This window comes from Amphibalanus amphitrite, unplaced genomic scaffold (assembly GCF_019059575.1).
Source record: "Amphibalanus amphitrite isolate SeventyFive unplaced genomic scaffold, NRLGWU_Aamphi_draft 000146F_arrow, whole genome shotgun sequence".
Lineage (NCBI taxonomy): Eukaryota > Metazoa > Arthropoda > Thecostraca > Balanomorpha > Balanidae > Amphibalanus > Amphibalanus amphitrite.
In genome coordinates this window covers 475,144-495,799 of record NW_024881641.1, presented here as the reverse complement: position 1 = coordinate 495,799, position 20,656 = coordinate 475,144, and the positions used below count along the sequence as shown (strand labels likewise).

The following is a 20,656-nucleotide window of genomic DNA, read 5'->3' as shown; positions in this document are numbered from 1 at the left end:
CAAATGTTGGCCACTGGGGGGGGGGGCAATCCGCTCGACTGGGGAGGCAATTGCCCCCCCCCCCCCCAGTTAACATGTTAGACGAGGCCCTGTGCCCCGGTGCCCTCCCCGTTCCGCCGCCTATACAGCCGCACGACATAAATGGCGGCGGCGCTCGAGCAGAAGCATGAAACGTTTGGATAAGTCCTAATTATGGCAAAAATAAAACTACTTCAGGACTATTGTCTGTCAAAAAGACAAGTTTTCTTCTACTAATTACCTATGCTAGAAAAAGTAGGTAACTATAAAACGCATTCACGAAGCGTAAAATTATGAATTTCTCGCAAATCACCGGAACCCTCGCCTGCACAGTCGAAGCTATGGTAAGGTGATGCAACCCCCCTAAGGTTTTTCGCAAATAACTCGCGTAAAAAGCGGCCGATCGCGACATACCCGTCACGGCTCCTACCGGTTGACCTGACCTGACCTGACCCGACCTGGTCTAAATGCTTAAAGACATCATCTGTGATAAAAAATAACACGATATTCGTTATCAGCACCCCGGAAACCCCATAGAAGCCACACTTTACGACTTTCTAACAGGTCCCGATTTTCCCGACTTTTGGGTCATTGACCTGACCTGGAAGGTCAACCGATGACCTAGGACCTTAAAAAGACCATCGGCTTCCTCTCGTGCCGGGCAACACGCTCGTTTTTTTCGCGAAGCTCTAGCTCGATCAGGGGCCAAACGCGAGGGGGGTCTTACCAACCCCCTTGTGCCGTCGAAGGACACAAAATGGCCTGTGCCGGCGAGGGTTAAAGGGACCCTCCCACCTTAACATTAGATTTGAGTTGAGATAGCCAAAATGGGGTCCCTGGCTCACAATTACCGGTTTCGGCACTCACAACATCGAGAAATGCCTTAAATCGGAAATATTGAATTTCAAAATTGCAGCATTTTGATTCAGAGGGGCTAATGCTTAGGAATACCCCTCTGAATGTGTGACGTCAGCGCAAATATCCAACGATTTTTTAATGTTTGACTAAAACGTTTTGTAGCACGCGGTGGTATATGCTATTTGCGCGCAACATCTGCCGCAAACGCCGCACTTCTAAAATAAAGTCGCTAGAAACAGCGGAGATCCCAAAAAAGTAAACAAACGTAGGGGAGAGCGGGGAGAGTTGTATCATGTCCAAGTTGTATCAGGGCGAATTGTGCCAAACTTATCCAATGGATGGCGCTCGCGACACGACCAGCCGACGAGGTTTTCCGGGCGCCATCTTTCCCTGTTCTGTCTTGTGGCTGAGTGGACGCGTCTCGAGGTGAGAGCCGATTTTATGTTTTTTTAATGTCATTCTAAAAAAATAAGTTGCAAGAAAATGTGTGTTTTGGGCATTTAGATGTGCACGAATTTGAAAGATCTCCGTAACGGTGGTGAGGGTAGGTTCTAAGGCTGCGTGAGTGAAAACGGATTTCTCCAGCTGTCCGCTGTTTTTGAGCACGAGGATGTTTTTCCAAGATGGCGGCTAGGTACATGTTGTATCAGAGCCGGGTGGGGTATGTTGTAACATGTATGTATGTATGTATGAATGGGTATGTTGCTTTTGATCGCGAAAGCTAAGCCCTGGCTCGCGTTTGTAGGTAGCTAGTCAATGCTCGTTCCATTTCGGCACAATGTGTTGGCTTTTTTGCTCTTAACGGGCCACTTTTGCGTCTAGTCTGTTGATGTTTCGTTCGGATTGCATTGACCTAAGTTTGGTCTAATAAAGTGAAGCCTTTGAGCATACCTATACATTGTATTAGCCCCATTTAATGTTGCTGTTATGTTCAAAACCAGTAGCAAGCGCACTCCCTGAAACGTGAAATAGTGATACAAATTACCCCACCATGTGATACAACTCACCCAAGCCATGGGGCAAGTTGTATCAAAAACATTGTTCTATTCGGCAGACCGTAGAAGAAAAACTGGTAGAGGTAGCGGAAAAGTTACTTTGCACAAAAAAGCAGAAGAATCAAGGAAGGGGATAGTATGGAAATAATGAGTTTATCACGGATAGTTACGAGGTTATGGGTCTCGGAGTAAAAACTGATACAACCCACCCCACTCTCCCCTAAAAGTCTAATATCTTGAAAACCGGTGAATATTTTTCGGTGAAATTTGGTAGATATTCGTTTTCGCTCTTTCTGAACCGAGCGACATCACTTTCATGCCAATTCATAAACTTTTTCGAAGGTGGGAGGGTCCCTTTAAGCAATGCGGTGCACTGCCCATACCCAGGGGCGGAGCTTCCTATACAGTGTAAGGGGCGGCTGCCCCACACACTTGGTATTTTGCCCCACCAATAAGCGTTTTGCCCAGGGATGCGGAGCCGTGGAAATTTCAGACGGCTCCGGCTCCGGCTCCGGCTCCGGAGAAAAAAATCGGCTCCGGCTCCGGCTCCGGGTGAAATGTCATGGCGGCTCTGGCTCCGGCTCCGGCTCCGAGTAAAATGGTCCGGCTCCGGCGGCTCCGGCTCCGGCGGCTCCGGCTCCGGCTCCTACACAGTACATCCCCTATGCGATCAATTAACCCTCGCCGGACCTATTGGTTTTCTACATACGCGCCGGCCGGGGGGGGGGGGCGGGTACGACCCCCCTCCCCTCGCCGTTTCGCCCCTGGTGGAGCTAGCGCGTCGCGGAAAAAACGAGCGTGTGTGCCGTTTCAAGACGCAGAGAATGATACCCGATTTTAAGGTCCTAGGTCAACCGGTGACCTCTGAGGTCAGGTCAAGTGTCCCAAGGTACGGTTCCGTTTTTGGCGAATAACTTCGCAAAAAACGGCCGAAGAGCCGCGATTTTGGCAGTATCGTGTTCGCCTCGCTCAGGTGCGTCAAATAATATACTTTTTGTTTGGGTGAGATCAACTTAGGGTGTTGACCTCGGGTCACGGTCAGGTCAGCGCCCCAGGTCACGAAGCTGGTCGAAGGAGATCATATCGCATATCATTCGATTCGGCAGGTCTTCTTGAGTCCATTGGTGGCTTTCCCGACTCGCTAGCTCAATTTGATCGAGAGTTATTGACGAAAAACTATTATGACCCTAATGACGTCATAAATGACGTCACGCAAGGTCAACATTGCAAAAGGGACGCATGGAACCTTGCAAGGAGTGCATCAAATCACGATTCTGTGTGCTTGAGATAGTTGGAGATCGTTCCCGGCGCCAGAATAGCAGTTTTCATTTTTCCCCATTGACTTATAATGGTGAGGTCACGAAAATGACCTGACCTCATATGACCTTTAGGAAAAATCCGAGATATACAAGTTGTGAGACTCCTAATGGATACTAGGTCCTGCAAGTTTCATTTCCCTGTGAAAGCTCCTCTGGCAGTGAGGGCGTTGCGAAGTTGCTACATCTGAAGACCATGCAGAGGTTCACTTATGACGTCATAGGTCAGTGACCTGACCTGACCTGAAAATGCGGTTGGTGTCAAAAGATCCGGCTTGAAACAAGGGTCAGGTATGCCAAGTTTCAGCTCTCTATCCCCGGCGTGTTCGGAGCTATCGCGAAAAAAAACTATGGGGGGGGGGGCGGCACCCGCCCCCCCCCCCCCCTCGGCCGGCGAGGGTTAAATACGGGTGGAAGAAAAAAGGCGATGGGATTGGTAAACGTGGCTTCTGTATTTGCATAAAAAGGTTATTTTGAATACCACATTGTTTTACGCCTTGTACTGTCAAACCGAACTAGGCAAATAATTTTTCCTCTTCAAAAAAAGGAGCCGGAGTCGCCCCTTTTTTGACGGCTCCGGCTCCGGCTCCGGCTCCGGGCTATATTGTTTCACGGCTCCGGCTCCGGCTCCGGCTCCGGGCAAAATATGCCGGCTCCGGCGGCTCCGGCTCCGGCTCCGGCTCCGGCTCCGCATCCCTGGTTTTGCCCCACCAATTTTTGCTGATTTCTAAGGCTTCGTTGTTTTGCAAATTAATCTTTTTCGCATTGAAGAGCTTTGTAATCAGGGGCGTAACTTTGTATACTTTTGGGGAGGCAGGTGCCCCCCCCCAACTTGAAATTTTGCCACCCCAACATTCCGTTTGCCCCCCCAACCTTGGTGGGCGCCCCCAGGCCCGAAAGGCGCCCTCACGGGCCAGCGGCGTCATAGGAGCGCGTGCGCCATCTTTCAAGGGGGCGCCATCGCCTATATGGAAATGGGATGCGTGAGAGGGGAACCTCTGAGGCCGTGGGGGCGCCTGCATGCGAAAGAGGGGCGCCCATGAAGTCCTCAGGGGCGCCTCAATGCAAAACACGGGCGCCTGAAATGGCCACAGGGGCGCCTGCATGCGAAAGAGGGGCACCTTATTGGCCTCTGAGGCCCTTCGGGGTGCCTCTGAGGTCTATAGTATAGGGGGCGCCCACATGAAAAAGGGGCGCCCATTAAGGCCATAATGGCGCCCCAATACGAAAGAGGGGAGACTGCATGCCAAATGGGGGCGCCTCCGAGGCCCATAGAAAGAGGAGCTCCAGTTGAAGCCCAAAGGGGCGCCTCAATGGGAATTAGAGACGCCTGTGAGGTCTATAGGGGCACCTCTGATGCCCATGTCGAGAGAGTCGTCAGTCGTTTGTGTAACGTTCCTCAGGGATGGTGCGCCGCTTGCGGCAAGTAAAAACTTAGCTAAATAGCGTGCCCCATTGGTTAAAAAGCGCCCCTCGAGCCAAAGTGGTGCCCCTCTGACAACACGCACGTCTTATGTCATCTGTTTTGCTAATAACTAATGCCCCCGCATGCAGAGCGGCGCCCCATCCGTTTATCAATGTGACCCTTCAGGTGGATGAAGCGCCCCTCTGGCCAATACCTTATCATCATTGTTGCTAGAACAGCGCCCCCAGTCCGTAGACTGCCCCATTGGCTCCTGAAGGCGCCCCTCGTGCCCGTTTTGGCGCCCCTCTGCACTGAGTAATGAAATGTATGTGGCCTACCAATTCTTAAGGGCGCTCCTTGAGTCATAATCATCGCTCCTCGGGGAGGGGGGGGGGAGGCTAGAGGGCCTAGATACCATATGTAGTGCACGCTATAGTGTGTTATGGCATCCCTGCTGCTAAAACGGCACACTTAGCTAGGCTAGCGCCTCAACGGTTCATACAAGCGCCCCTCGAGCCGAAGTTCGCGCTCCTCTGACTTACATAATTTCCTTGCTAAGTACGACGCCCCTCGCTGGGCATGGGGTGGCGCCCCACCAGTTTACCAACGCGCCCCTTTAGCCACATGAAGCGCTCCTCTGGTCAATGCGGTCAATACCTTATTTCATCACTGCAGCTAGAGCGGCGCCCCTATTTCGGTGGCTGTTCCATCGGTTCCTGAAGGCACCCCTCGAGACAGTTTGGAGGCCATCTGCAGTGAGTATTAAAATTGATGTGGTTAAGAATGGCGCCCTCTGCACGGTGTCGCACCGATTCTAAAGGGCGCCCCTTGAGTCAATGTAATCGTCCCACAGGGCCTTGTGTGTTATGGTATCCCTGCTGTTAAAGCGCCACTCTTGCTTGGCGTAGCGTCCCAACGGTTCATAGCACCCATCGAGCCAATGTTAGCGCTCCTCTGACTATACTGGTATATCCTACATCATCTTTTTTGTTCAAAGGGTGGCAAAATGTGGACCCGAGGACCCGGTCAAAAGAACCGGTCTGGACCCAAATGGGTCCGGACCGGTTCCTGGAAATTTTCTGGCGGGTCCAACCGGGTCCTACCATAAACCATACATAGTGGACACTACATATGATTGCAAAATATGAAGTGAATGGAAAGAAAACATTTGCTCATGTATGTTCCTTTGCACACTGTAGTTCATAAGTATTATCAGTGGGAAAAGGGCTGTTTTACACGATGCAATTAATGATTTCTACAAACGGTTTGTATTAGGTAATTGACTTTTGGGGAACGGGTCCAACTGGTTCCGATTCCAACTTAGACCGGGTCCGACTGGTTCCAGAAATGTCCAGCCGGGTCTGGTTCGAGTCTGGTTCCCAAAATTTTCACGTTTTGTCACCTCTAGATCAAAGCAGGAGTAATTTGTACCTATCATTTCGTGATAACTTGATATCACCTGGTGAGCCACAGACTTCTGCATGTCTCGGTATACAGAGGTATATGGGTGACCTAAGCTTGAACGCTCTCAGCCTGGGATTAACCCGCGCCGGGCTGGTGCTCCGCGACTTCCGCGCCGGGCGGTGAGGGGGGTGTCTGGTCTCAAGGGCGGATCTAGGGGGTCGTTTTGGGGGGGGTCACCAGTCGGCCGACATACCAGGTCTGGTGAATGAATTCTGACGACCGGGGGGGGGGGGGTAGGGAGCGAGTATGTCGAGATCAAAAAATGACATTTGATCTTCGTCGTTTATAAGATGAAGTTTTATCGTAAGTCACTCGGCTCAGTAGTTTTAGTTAGTGAAACCCACCTATATAGGAGCGTCGCCACGGATTTTTTACTGGGGGGGGGGAGGCGGGTCGACCGACTTAAAAACCCAGAAGTAGATATAGTTACCTCACTTTTAGCCTAATGCATTAGTAAATAGTAGCATACAGTCACGATCTCTCTTATTGACCTGTGTATGAATCGGCGGCGCGAAGCGCCGCAAAAATTTGCAAAAAAAAGTTGTCAAAACACAGCTCTAAAACACAAATATTACAACCTTTTTAGCATGCTAGTACAAGCCGGAGTTCCTTCACAGTACACATATGAATTCCGATTCAATTTGACACGGTTGGTGTTATTACAGTCACTGTTATTTCTCTCTTATTGATTGGTGTATAAATCGGCGGCGCGAAGCGCCGAGAAAATTTGCAAAAGAATGTGTCGAAACACAGCTCCAAAACACAAATTTTACCACCCTTTTAGCATTGCAGTACAAGCCGGAGTTCCTTTACAGCACACATATGAATTCTGATTCAATTTGACACGGTTGGTTTATGTAATTACAGTCAAGATTTCGTATTGACCTGTACGTATGTACATAAATCGGCGGCGCGAAGCGCCGCGAAAAATTTGCAAAAACATTTGTCAAAACACAGAGGGGGCCTCCTCTCTACAGAGGACCACCGATCTCTACTGCGGGCCTCCTCTTTTCACAGGGCCTCTTAACTACAGAAGCTACAGGGCCTCCTCTCTACAGAGGGCTTCCTCTCTACTGAGGGTCTCTCCCTTTAAGAGGGCCTCCTTTACAGAGGGCCTCCTCTCTTCAAAGAGCCAGAGGACCTCATCTCTGCAAAGGGCCTCCTCTCTTCAGAGGGCCTCTTCTCTACAGAGGGCCTCCTTTCTTCAGAGGGCCTCTTCTCTACAGCGGGTCTCCACTCTTCAGAGGGCCTTCTGCATTCAGGCGGTCTCCTTTCCACAGAGGGCCTCCTCTCTACACAGGGCCTCCTCTCTACATAGAGCCTTCTCTCTATAGCAGGTCTCCTCTCTACAGAGGGCCTCCTCTTTAAAGGGGTCTCCTCTCTACAGGGGGCCTCCTCTCTACTGAGGGCCTCCTTTCTACAGAGGACCTCCTCTACAGAGGGCCTCCTACCTACTGAGGAGTCAGAGGGGCCCTAGCGGTCAGACACAGACACTAGCGGTTATTCACTGGAGGCCCCAGGAAGTAAGAAGGGCCCTAGCTGTCAGGCTGGTCAGAGGGCCCTGAATGTCCTGACGTGATTTTTGGGATTCCCGTGAATTTCTTTCGCCTCAGACGTGATTTTGACCTGCCAGGGCCCAGGGGCACTAAAAATAAAACAAACAAAATAAAAAATGAAAATAGGACATCACCAAAATTAAGTGACCGAAATCCGTTGAGTTTTTAATTTTGCGTATAGGTAGGGGCACCACGAATTAAATTCATGACCATCCCCTTGGAGTTTTCCTGGATCATCCCCTGGTGCTCGCACGGTTGAGACAAAAACGAGTAAGATTCTGGTCTTCAATACGCCTTTTCACGCAACACGATCCAGAAAAACAAAGGTATTAGCTCAGAAGTGTTTGACAGGTGATTTTGAGCATGCAAGACGGCGTCTATAGCGCATTTAGGTCTTCGGCTTTTGGGGGGGGTCAAATGACCCTCTCAGACCTTTTGGGGGGGGTCATGACCCCGTGGACCCCCCCAGGATCCGCCAGTGTCTGGTCTAACTCGGCTCCTGGGCCACGTAGCGACACGCAGTAAGCATCATTCGAAAGAGCGTCAAAAATAATGACGGAAACACTTCGGTCATTTTTTGGGTCAGGTCAAAGGTCAGGTCGCCTGAGGTCATCGAAGGTCAAATGTAGGCCATTTCAACAATTTTGGAAACTGCAACGGCTAACTCGGGACCAATAGAGCTACAGCGCCGCGGAAAAGCGCATTCGATAGCCCTTTTACAGACCTTTCTGACCATTGTTCTCAGATTTGACCTAAGGTCAACGGTTTAGCCTCCAAAGGGCAAAAACTGTAAAATAGCAGTTTTCACGAAAACTGTTTTTCGGCAATAACTTTTGACTTAAGAGTGCCACGACATTACTTTTGGCAGCATCATGTTCCTCTCGTCGAGACGCGTCGAATGAACTATTTTTTGACCTTGAAAGGTCATTTTTAAAATTTGACCTCAGGTCAAGGTCATAACCTGACCGAAAAGGGTCATGTTGCATATCAGTCGATCCGTATCGTCGAGCTGAATACATCTGAAGTGTTTTCATCGCTCTAGCACGCCTTTATCAAAAGTTACAGCCAAAAAACTGGTGGTGACCGTCTATGACCTGAGATGACCTCAAGGGCACACAGAGGGGTCACAGGTGCATTTTTTCCGATTCAGTGTATCATGTTTACCTATGAAACGATGTTTGAGAGGGTTCTAAATACCATTCGTCCAAAAAAGGCTCATTTCAATTTTCTCCCATTGACTTATAATGGAGAGGTCGCAAAATTGACCTGACCATAGGTCACTGATATCAAAATTCCGAGATAAACATTTTAGACATACTGTTACTCTTATCAATCGCTGAAAGTTTCAAGGCGATCGTTCAGTCGGTGTAGCTATGACGAGGATTGCAATTTTTTCTGAGGTGAGGTCTTTTGACGTGACCTGGTGACCTGACCTTGAGAGCTCTGGGTCTGAAATTTGCACATGTGTAAAAAAAGATGCATGAACAGGTGTGCCAAAAACGGCGGCGCGGAGTTTTGAGATATCTGCGAAAAACCGCAGGGGAGGTGTTCACTCCCCCCCCCGGCCCGGCGCGGGCGGGGGGGGGGGAATTTTTTATTTTTTTCGATGAGGGCAAATTTTTGCCACTGGTTTGCTTCTAGAACACGTGCGGAAAAGATGCAGTATGAAGTGTGTTCTTAACTTAAAAGGGGAGGCGTAAAAACGTCCCTTGCTTCTGCGTGGGGTGAAGTTCTACAGATTTGTTTCTTTAATCTCGCCTTTTTATCAGTTGTTTTTTCTTTTCTTTTTGTCAATTCATCAGTTCGTCTCGTTTCTTTAGAAGAACTACCATATGCGTTGTTTAATAAGGCGTCACTACCCTGGTCCCCAATTCCACTACCCGCCCCCGGTCTCTGGTCCCCAAAGTGCTTTCAAAATGTATTTGGTTACAAAATAATTCCGCGCTTTTGGCGCGCTATTTCAGAAAAAAACTGCAACATAACGTGCCAAAACACGACGGCACAAAAACAACGTGCTATGGTAAAAAAATGCTGCCGTAAACTTAAATAAGACTTATTTCTAGACAGTCACGGGGAGGCGCCCCCATGCCCTTAAAAAGGCGCCCCTGACAGCGTTGCCCCCCCCCCAACGAAAACCAAAAAGTTACGCCCCTGTTTGTAATGTCTGTTTAATGCAAAATATTATATCTGCAATGATAGGAATTGATTCAGTGTGGCATTTTATTCAACTTCATAATCGGACATTCTGGGTTTGACGACTTTTTGCCCCACCAACTTTCCTGGAAAAGCTCCACCCATGCCCATACCCAGTGGCGTAGCGAAGGGGGGTCCCTATGGTCCCTCGGGACCCCCCTTGGGCCTTCCATGGGCCACTATCCCCGAAACTGACGGCAGGGCCCTTCGTAGTTTCAAAAGTTCCGGGATGGGCTGTTTCAAATGGGGGACCACACATGAATGTGGGCTTTACCTTACGTACACCCTGGCCAATTATTAGGGCGGACTTCACTCACTTTATTTTTGATGGGCCTCTTTTTTTTATTTAATATTTATTTCTTATAGTTTGGTTGAAGTTCGAGGGGCCCTCTTCAGAGCTAGTGAAGGGCCACTGATCGCTTGACGGGTGCCCTCTGAGCCACAGGAAAACCCTCCGATTGCATTAACCCGCGCACCGACGGGGGTCTGCGCCAACTTCGCACCGACGGGGGGGGGGGGCGGATGACCGCCCCCCCCCCTGAGATCTCGAGAACGAAGCAAGATAGCAACAAGCGGTAAACGGCATCGGATACGCACGGTCAAGATCTACAATTTTTACTAAGGTCATTTTCAGGTCAGGTCAAAGATGACGTCACAGGGGTCGAAAAAGTCAAAATGGCGGCGCTAGATATGGAGAGAGTTTTTCTCGAATAACTTTCGAATTAGTCAAGATAGGAACAAACTAAGGGCATCATCGTGATCCTCTCGTCAATCCACATCGAATGATATATATGTTGACCTCGAAAGGTCAAGGTCAAAGGTTGACCTCAGGTCACGTGACCTCGAGGTCATCATGTATATCATTCGATGCGTCTTGACGAGCTGAACACAATGAGACCAACCACGCGTCTGTATCTTGTTCCTGTACGGAGTTATTGGCCAAAAACCTTTGGTGACCTTTGATGACGTCACATGACCTCACAGCTGCCCAACAGCAAAACAGACCTCAAGGTAGTGAAGGTTGATCGTATATGAAGTCAGGTATGGTATATGGGGCCATTCCGACCCGTTTTAGTGGTAAAAACAGGGAGTTGATTTTTCCCCCATTGACTTATAATGGGGAGGTCGCGAAATTGACCTGACCTTAGGTCACCGATATCAAAATTCCGAGATATACAAATTGTAGCTACTAATGACCTAATAACATCCTGCGACTTTCAAAGGCCTCCGACATCTACTGTAGCTCTGGCACGGTGACAAAGTTGCAAAAAAGTGACTTGAGGTTGGGTCATTCAAAGTGACCTGGTGACCTGAACTTGAAAGGTAGGAGGTTCAAACTTGCACACCAAGTGTAAAATTGATGAGGGTATAGTCATGCCAAATTTCGCGGCGCTACGCGCCGCGGTTTTCCCGCTATTCGCGAAAAACCTCAGGGGGGCGGATATCCGCCCCCCCCGTCGGTGCGAGGGTTAAGGGCCCCCTGATCGCTTGACAAGAGCCCTCTGAACTAGGTACAGAAAGGCCCTCTGAATACACGAGAGGGCCCTCTGAACGCATGAAGAGGCCCCTGATTGATTGACGTGGCCTTCTGAGCTACAGTAAAATCCTCTGAGCGCATGAAAGGGCCCCCGGTCGCTGGACGGGGGCCCTCTTATCTACCGACGGGCCCTCTGAACGCGTCGAGTTGCCCTCTGACTCTGAGGCGAGCTCATGATGGGACTCTAACTAACATCTGAAGGGTCCTCTGTCAGTGTAAAGGAACCGCAACTTGCGTGAGGGGCCCTTTTTGGACCGAGAGGGCCCTCTGTCGGTCTGAGGGGCCCCCGATCGGTCTGAGGGCCCCCGATTGGTCTGAGGGGCCCCCGATCTGTCTGAGGGGCCCACGATCGGCCTGAGGGGCCCTTTGTTTGTCCGAGGGGCCTATATTAACTGCAGGGTGATCAACTATATCACCTGATGAGGTCCTCTATTGACATGAGGGGCCTCTGTCAGTCTCAGGGTCCCTCTCCCGACCTAGGAGAGGCCCTCCGCTGTTCTGAGGGGCCCCTGCCGGTCTTATTTGGCCACCGATTGACCTGAGAGAGCCCTCTGTTCACCTGAGGGGCCCTCTGTTGATCTGTTGGTTTCCGACGGTTGGTCTGATTCGATGTCGGTTTGATGGATCTCAGATCGGATCCACTGTCGATCTGGGGGGCCCCGAGGCCCTCAAATGACCTGATGGGCCCTTAGTTTGTCTTAGAGGGCCCTCCATCGGTCCGACAGGGCCCTCTGCATTCTGCGAGTGCAAGGGGCCTTTTGTCGGTCTGAGTGGCCCTTAGACGGCTTACATGACCCTCAGACGGCTTACGAGGCTCTCATGGCCTGTAGCGGCCTTTGACGGTCTGAAGGACCCTCATCCGACCTACGAGACCCTCAGTCCGCCTTCAGAACCGGCTGAGCGAAGCGACTCTATGAGGCTATTCGTGTGCCTATCTGGCAAGGGCCCATGGACTGCTTGCCCCCTCAGTTCTAACATTTTTTTCATTTAAAAAAAAATCAGCTTATTTGGGCCCCCTCCAAAAAATAGTGCATGAAATCCGACGACTTTTTGAATTTTGAGGGGGTTACCTTGGGCCCTTGTAGGTTTGGAACCCCCCTTGAGGAAATCCCGGCTACGCCCCTGCCCATACCTGCACTTCTGTTGACGTCACGCTGCCAAAAGACAGTCAGCTGTCGCCCTAGACCTTTTCATATTTCTGATATCGAGGTGGGCGGTGTTCCCCAAAGGGCGGTGTTCCCCCGTCTTCCCCTACCTTTGTTGTTGAAAAGTTTGCAACTTTAAATTTGAACTTTTTTGACCTGAAAGTGACCTGACCTAAGCTATATTCAGCTGAAAATGGCCTCATATAACACAGGTGATACCGAATTCGAAATCTATGGCCTAAACGGACCATAAAACGTGTGTCACGTGACCAATGCATGATATTAAATTTCACCTGACCTGATCCGTGACCTGTGATGACCTGACCCTGACCTGAAAATCAAAGTACCTACACATTTGGTACCCTCAGGGTACCTATCTTAAGTTTTTTTCATTCACGAGTGTGTAAACCAAAAATGAGCCTGATCTGACTTCTAAGCCGGCGCGGCGGCTAGAGCCCAAAATGTGAACAAGCCAAACATCGATAATTTTTATTTTGACCTGACCTGTGACGTCATCGGTGACCTCGAGGTCAATGAAATTAGGTTTCGCTCGACAGCTTTTTTCCAGCGCTATCAGATGTCGTTTGAATTTTGACGATCGGCCCAGCAGTTTCGGAATTAGGAGAGGGGGGAGGCTATGAATAGCCCGCCCCCCCCCCAAAAAAAAAAACCAGTAGGGCGTGTTATGCGTAGACCCCAGTGGGGCGCGGTTTAATGACCTTGAACTGACCTTCAAATGACATTGACACCCACCATAATGCATGTGACAAACATTATTTCACATGTTTGAACGTTTACAAGTTGAAGTTACAACCACAAAAAGACTTGAAACGCGCGGATAAATGATGTGAGCTGACATACGCCGAATCGCGATTCCGGCCAAACCTGGCTTCAAGAAAGAGCAAACTCGAAGGTCAAAACTTCAAAAGCCATTTGAGTCAGGTTCATGAAATTTTCAGAGTACGTGTAAAATTGATTAACTCGAGAGTATTAAAAATTCGTCGCAACTGGCCGATTTTTGCGCCTGTTATTAAAAAACGGAGGGGGTCCATCCGACCACCCCACACCCTACAAGTGCGAGGGTTAATATTTGTGAAAGCCCTGAGGGGGGGAAGGTGGGTTAGAACGTCCTCGCCCCGGCGCGAGCACCAGGGTCGGGACCTCAGAGAAACTGTTGTATAGTCGACTACAGAATGATGTTCCACTCCTCAGAAGCTACCAGTTAACCGGAGCGCTAAGTTGTGCCGTTTATCACGCAATTAAGCGTGTCGATTGTGAGCATTGGGACAAAGCTACAATTTGTGAACTCAGCCCGTGGGATGCGGCACAGCCGTAGTCGACTACCCTCACAAAATAACGTTCCTTATAGGGGCGGCGTCTTGGGCGGCGTGGAGCGCCTCGCCTATTGCCCAAAAGCCTTATCTTACCGGCCTTGATCTTACCGGGAAATAATTTGGAACCGTGGAGGCAGTTAAACTATGTGACAGCTAAACCACACACAAAAAATAGTGATGGGTACCTATAGGAATCAGGGGATCTACTTTACTCTCCACCGTCCAACCATGAACCAAGGCCCAACGCGTCCCCCTTGGATGATCATGGCACCTGAGCGTTCGGTGCGTTGGGCTGATGCAGCTAAGCTTTGCCGCATTGTCGCCAGATACCAGCACACACGTGGCGGCGCGGTCGGCGCGGCGGCGGTAGTCCGGTTAGCACCAGCCACCGCCGGCCAGCCGCCAGCCCACCGCCGCGCCGCGGCCGGCCCCGTAGCGCCCGTCCGCCACCGCCACCGCCGCGCCGAGCCTCCGCCGCGCCGACGCAGTCCTCTCCCAGCGCGTGAAAATGGCGAGCATTACCAAGGAGGAACTCCGGGCCGAAATCGTCGGTAAGTTTGACACTTCTGATAGTGACCATTTCTGCTGTCGTGGAGGGGTAGTATTTTGTGTGCTGAGTGTTTCTGTATATCTCTTTCTGCCGTCCGTGGCGATTTTGTTGGTAAATTTCGCTGATAAAAGTACGGGGTGCTGTACAGCCTCTGGCAGAAGCGTCCACCATGTTGGGCCGGCGACCGTCAGTCAGGAAATATAATTCTAGTTTACACGTAAAATATGCCTCTCACTGTGGTATGATGTAAGTTGCTATATACGCAATATGGGGGTGCTGCTTCGTCAGTAGGCTGCTGAATTTCGTGTTTGTTTCGTTGTTCGGCGTCAATTCGGCCATGTCTGGAATGCCGGTCGTACGGCCTCCAACATGGCGTCGTGGACAGCTGGGCCGGGCGGCCGGCGCCGTGCTGCGGCGGTGGCGGCCAGCGGCGGCGGCCGCCGGTACTAGCGGCTGGCGGCGCCGCTCAATCCGTGCCGGCTGTCCCGCGTGTCACCGGCCTTCACCCCTGTCGCCGTGCCCCCGGCCACTGCCCCTGTCTCGGCCGCCACCGGGACCGTCATGGGCAGCTCCGGGACTGCGAGAACATTCTCGCTTGCGCACGGCGTATCAACATGCCGGCCGGGTGGGAGGACAGGGCTGCAGCTGTCGGAGTCCGAGGGGACGCCCCCGCCTTGCCGGAACGGCGGCGGCGCCGCGGGCCTCTGGCGGCAGCGTCGGGGGTCGGCAGCGGCCACTGAATCTGTCTGATTCGGCCGGGCTGGTGGAGGTCCTGTGCTGAGGCGGTACGGCGCAGGGACCGCCCCGGCGCCAGTAGCCACGAGGGGGCAATACCGGAGGTCGGAGACCTCAACTGTCATTGGCAGGCATTTTTTTTTTTAATTGACAAAACGGACCAAGAGCTGCCTCTTTTTGGTATCATTTTTGGTTGTTAACTTTGTTATTACTGCTCTACGTACTAATTATCTGGGCTAAAGTTTGTCTCAACCAGGGCTGCGGAGTCGGAGTCGGAGTCGGAGTCGGTCGGAGTCGACAGTTGTGACCGGAGTCGGAGTCGGAGTCACCGAAAATCTGTCGACTCCACAGCCCTGCCAGGTGTGCGGAGTCGGAGTCGGGAGTTGGAGTCGATCGGAGTCGACATTTCTGCCCGGAGTCTGAGTCGGAGTCGGAGTCGCCGTAAATTCATCGACTCCGCAGCCCTGGTCTCAACCACCGACGATGGACTTCCTCTTATCAAGATGATAACGAGGATGATTAACAAGCTAGTATGGTGTTGGCCTTGAGCTCCCTCAACATATCGTCTGAAGATCTATCTATTTATTTATTTTTATATGAAAAGTTTTTTCCCCGCTGTCCATCGGCCGTGGGGATAGCGGCATTACAGGGAGAGCTGCGTGTGCCCTGCTACCCTGTTATTGATTCGATATACTTGGTGGAACGTAGTATTTTTCGCGACCTTTTCCTTTTCTCTAGAGCGTGCCGATAAGGTGGCATTATTATATTATATTATATTAGGTGGCACACCGGGAGCTTATTGATACCTCCCGGTGTTTGGACAGACCACCCGTATGTCAATGGCTGGGCTGGGCGCTGGGCGCCTGGTCAATGGTCATGTGGCCGGCGCACGGTGCCATCCGGCGGCGTCGGCCGCCCGGGCTCCGATTTGAACTGCAGGACGCCACCTGGCGGCTCGGCACGCTGCCGGCCGACCGAGGGGCAGGGGAGGGGAGGCGCACCGTGTGCGGAGGGGGAGGGGGCTGGTTGACGGGGCACCGGTCGATCGCCTACGGACGGCTCAGCGTCGTCCGTCCTGATTAGGGACGTGCAGCGAGTTATTTGCTACCTACGGTTGGTGTTCTGATAATGCACTTTTTGTCACACCTGACATTTGAGCCCTTGGATAAAGTTCAACACAGGCTGTCAGACAGCCTGTCATTCGATTCTCTGACGTTTGTTTTGCGAAGGTTCTCGTGATGCAGTTCTCGCGACGGCAGCACGCCATCGGATCCCGTGTTGTTTGAATGACGTCATATATGCGCCGCCCTGATAACGGTTAGCAGCTATGGCGCCGGTCAGTGTCAGCCCCTTCAGTTGGAATGGTTTCCTATCCTGTGGTGCCTCGCTCTCTCAGTCAGAGGTCGGTGGCAGTCTGGGTGAGAGGGTCAGAGCCGATGGTTGGTCTGCTGACCACAGCGGCCGCGGCGGCGGATAGCGGGCGCCGACTGCGATATCGACGGCGTCGTCCCTCTTTTTTTTTTATTAATTTAGTCTTCCCGGCATGCCTAAGGCAACCGCCAGGGAAGGGGAAATTACTAAGGCTGGCAATGAGCCAGATCTTTCGTTTTACTTTACTTTACTGTCAGCTATTTAATTCTGACCCAAGCAAGAGAGAGAAGCAAACTTTACTTTAATTCGGCTCATGTGGCGTCCGATTAACAACCCTCTTCCCGCCTCCTCCCCTCTCACCGGACGGCGCAGTAGTGCGCTACGGCAGAGGGACAGCGAGAGAGAGAGAGCCGGGAGCCTGCTCGACGCGAAATGAGGGACAATCCGATGGGATTAAATGAGGCCGAGTATCGTCAGCGGAGGAGCAGCGGGGGTGGGAGCTGCCGGCCCGCGCCGCGTGCCTGCCTGCCGGGTAGAGGGACGGGGTCACAGGCAGAGTGGAGGGGCCTGGCGGTGTTGTGGCGTCTCTGGCCGCTGGAGCCAGTTTTTGCATGGTACCGTCACTCCTCGTCCGGGGGAGTGGATATTTTTCACCCTCGTCTCACAGCTCCGTGAAACAGCGAACGTATGGCGGCGACTCACGTGGCTCACACTCCATGAATCGTTTCTTGTATCCCACATAATATTGATATGTTCTCACTTCTCATGGATCAGGATATCTCACGATGCCTATATCGTGAAGCGCTGCGAACCGCGACTCGCCGACTACATTGCGCTGTACTCAGTCGTGTTATCTTCTTCCTTTCAAGCTATCTGATCGGTACTGGTCATAAGAAATGGTGTTTTTATAAAGCCTGTTTACGAATCCTTTGTTTCGCCGCTTTTTTCGGTGGGTGTCGGGCACTGTCGGACAGTGACGTGCTCAGGAATGTCGTACAATCTGCACCATCCTGCGTCCCAAGTGAGCGGCGGTTGGTATTGGCACGGGTGAACTGGGTGACCGATAACGTCCCTGCGACGGATATACCGTGACAAAGGGTCGCACTGAGGGGGCACGGGGCCGCGCCGAGGGGAGGGGGTGGGGGCAGACGACCGGTGGACCAGCGCCGAGGGTCGGCGGCAGGCAGGTGGTGCCGGCGGCGACACCGGGCCGCCGCGCCGGCCGCGTGGTCCCAGCGGCCGGCGGGACGGCGCGGCTCCGTCCCATGACGGCACGCTGGGGCGCAGCTACCGACGGCTGCGGCGCGCCGCAGAGTTTGGCCAGTCACGCTGTAGAGAACTCGCCCGGGCGACGTTTACAGGCCACTCTGCATGCCTGTAGAATAAATCACACGCAGCCGGTTTGCTTTTGAAGTCGGGCACACGCTGATGTTGATGTTTTATATATTTTCCGTTTATCGATTCCTTTTTCATCTCTGATATCCATATCGTCGGTTCGATCAGAGATCTGGCTGCCTGGTGCGCTGTTCAGTGTCGAACCCCGTCGTCCTCGCGGTGCGCTGCCAATAGACGGCGGTGCGCTGACGTGGCAGCGTCCGGCTAGTGCATGGACGCCGTGTGGGGAGCGGCGGACACACCCGGGCCGGGGTGACCCGGCGGCAGTCGCCTCCGTCCGCCGGCCGCCGCCGCGCCGCTCCCCGCTCCCCGGCCTTGGCCACGGCCGACCGGGTTGAGAAAGCTGGAGCCGCGGCGCGGCGGCGGCGGCGGCCGGTATCGGGCCGCGCTGCCAACTCGGCCGGCCGGCGCCGCCTGCAGAGCTCCAGCCGGGCCGCCAATGACGGACGATGGGCCGGCTGACACGCCAACGGCCGGCGCAGTTTGAGCCGACCGAACCGCCACGAGGGGGACCATCCGGCAGCCGGGCGCTTTGAAATGGTGTGACGGGAGTGGGGAGGGGAGGGAGCCGGAGACCACGACATTAGATTGCAGAATAAAACAGGCCTGACATTCAGAAAATAAACGATTGAGGCGCCATGAAGTGTTAATCCATGCGTTTTCTTTAAAGTCGTTGGCATACGTGTCCCATTCGGTGCACCTATGTGCTTTTCACAATCCTATTTTTCTAATTTTACCCATAATTTACGATTCTGAAACGATGTTATCGGCCTTTAGCGCGACGCAACTATGAGGCGCTAAGGTACGGCATCCATAGACTTTGAACAACATTAATCGAATGTGCCACCCACGGACTGAAAAGTGAAAATGCCACACTGAAATCCCCTCGTATCCGGCGCTGTAAGCTTAGTCAAAAAATGGTGGGATATCCATTTTATCGACTTTTCTCAATGCTTATTAGCTTGCTCCCAAAGTTTGTCTGTGCGGTAAGCCCGGCGCTGGTCAGTCACTGGTTTTGGATGTCTGACCATCTCGTCCTCTCTCCGCCGGCAGCCCAGCTGGACGACGCCGACCTCGCCTCTGTGTCGGCCAAAAAGGTCCGCCAGGCGCTGGAGAAAAAGTTCGATGAGGACCTGACCGACCGCAAGAAGGAGATCGACGACCTCATCAACGAGGTGCTGGCCGAGAAGAACAGCGGCGGAGAGGAGGAGGAGGAAGAGGAAGAGGAGGAGGAGAAGCCGGCGCCCAAGAAGAGGAAGGCCGCTCCCAAGAAGGACGCGAGCGACAGCGAGGGCGAGCCCAGCGATGACGACGATGACGAGGAATATGCCCCTAAGAAGAAGCGCGGAGCGCCCAAGAAGCGCGCCAAGAAGTCCGACAGCGATGAAGAGGACTGGAGAGCTTCAAAGAAGGCGGTGAGAACTCTTGCTCACGTTACGTGCAGTTCTGACGGTTCTAACTACGATGTATGTTTCGTGTTCACTGTTTACTTTCCTCTTTCTTTGAAAATGTATTCGAATAAAATGTAGTGCCGAGGTAGGTACGGATGTTAGTTGAGTTCGATCTCGTGTTGTTTTACAAAATATTGATCGTATTACGTGCTTTCCGACAGCCGAAGAAGGCAGGCGGCGCCAAGAAGGGTGGCACCGGCTACACCAAGAAGTGCAAGCTGTCCGAGCCGCTGGCCAAGCTGATGGGTGAGGACCGCATGGCTCGTCACGAGGTCATCAAGAAGATGTGGGCCCTCATCAAGGAGAACAACATGTACGACCCAAAGAACAAGCAGTACGCCATTTGCGACGACGCCATGCTCTCCGTTATCGGTAAGAACTACAGGAACTGGTCTGTCTCTGGCGGGCTGTCTCTTCTTCATTTCCCACTCACATTATCACCTTTTCTGATTCCGGAAAAGAGTGACATGAGGGCTCATTGGAGTCTTTCAGCTGTCATGATTCACATCCTCTCGCTCTGAAGTGACCATCATCTGACCACATTGTGTCCTCTGCAGGAGTAAAACGCTTCCGGACGTTCGGCATGATGAAGTACCTCAAGGACCACTTCACCAACGAGTAGCCGCCGCCCGCCATCGCGCGCCGCCGGGCGCTCTCTTCACGTCACCAGATAGGTTAGGAATGTCATCTGTCGTCTGCATGTCGCCGCCGCGGCGGCCGCCGGGTCGCCGATGGAGCGCCCGGCGGCCGGCGGCCGGCCGGCCGTGTCGGCCACGCGCTCTCGCGGTTCTGTTGACTGCCGCCCGCCGGCCGCTCGCCGGGCCCGACTGCAGGGTAGACGCGGCGAATCGGAGGGCTCCCGGACAGCACAGCGCGCCCACAGCGCGCTCCGTCTGTGCCGAGCGGCGCACCTCAGCCGCGCGGAGCAGCTCCCCAGTAGCCGCCGCACCGGCTGTGCTCGCTGGCCGTGAAGGAAAATCCATACACATTGTATTTGTCACCGTTTGTTTGGGTACTCGTGCTTTCTGAGCTGACGCGAGACTCGGATATTTGTGCGGTTTTGTTCTCAACGTGCTTGTAGGTGTGCGTACGTCTTCATGAATGTCGTCTCTTTCTACAATACATGACTGGTGGACTAAGCACTGTGTGTCTTAGCAAGGATGTAAGACCATCTAGGACCATTCTAAGCTCATCTCTGTCGATATCCTTCCATCTCGTTGTAGTTTTAACAGCGTAGTTTAACATGTTAAAATACACAGTTGACGTCTTCATGCAAGCACCCGAGCCGACGTCATAAAGTGAATCAGGACTAGGCATTCTGCTATAGTAGTTC

The 20,656-nt window shown here is 52.5% G+C and overlaps 1 protein-coding gene across 3 annotated transcripts in view; it reads left to right on the top strand.

The window, feature by feature from the left end:
• The window catches only part of LOC122382744 (upstream activation factor subunit spp27-like), a 37,291-nt gene extending 16,829 nt beyond the window's left edge, over window positions 1-20,462 (top strand). Inside the window, exons 1-5 of one of the 3 annotated variants that reach the window (XM_043368473.1) lie at window positions 1,225-1,302; window positions 14,148-14,372; window positions 18,926-19,287; window positions 19,485-19,695; window positions 19,881-20,462. In XM_043368473.1, the coding sequence (XP_043224408.1) occupies window positions 14,330-14,372; window positions 18,926-19,287; window positions 19,485-19,695; window positions 19,881-19,945 (681 nt within the window). In that variant the 5' untranslated portion in view covers window positions 1,225-1,302; window positions 14,148-14,329 and the 3' untranslated portion in view covers window positions 19,946-20,462. Of the gene's footprint in view, window positions 1-1,224; window positions 1,303-1,567; window positions 1,618-14,147; window positions 14,373-18,925; window positions 19,288-19,484; window positions 19,696-19,880 lie in introns of those variants that run through there. The other 2 variants (XM_043368474.1, XM_043368475.1) reach the window with 2 other exon arrangements.
• The last annotated feature ends 194 nt before the right edge of the window (window positions 20,463-20,656 follow it).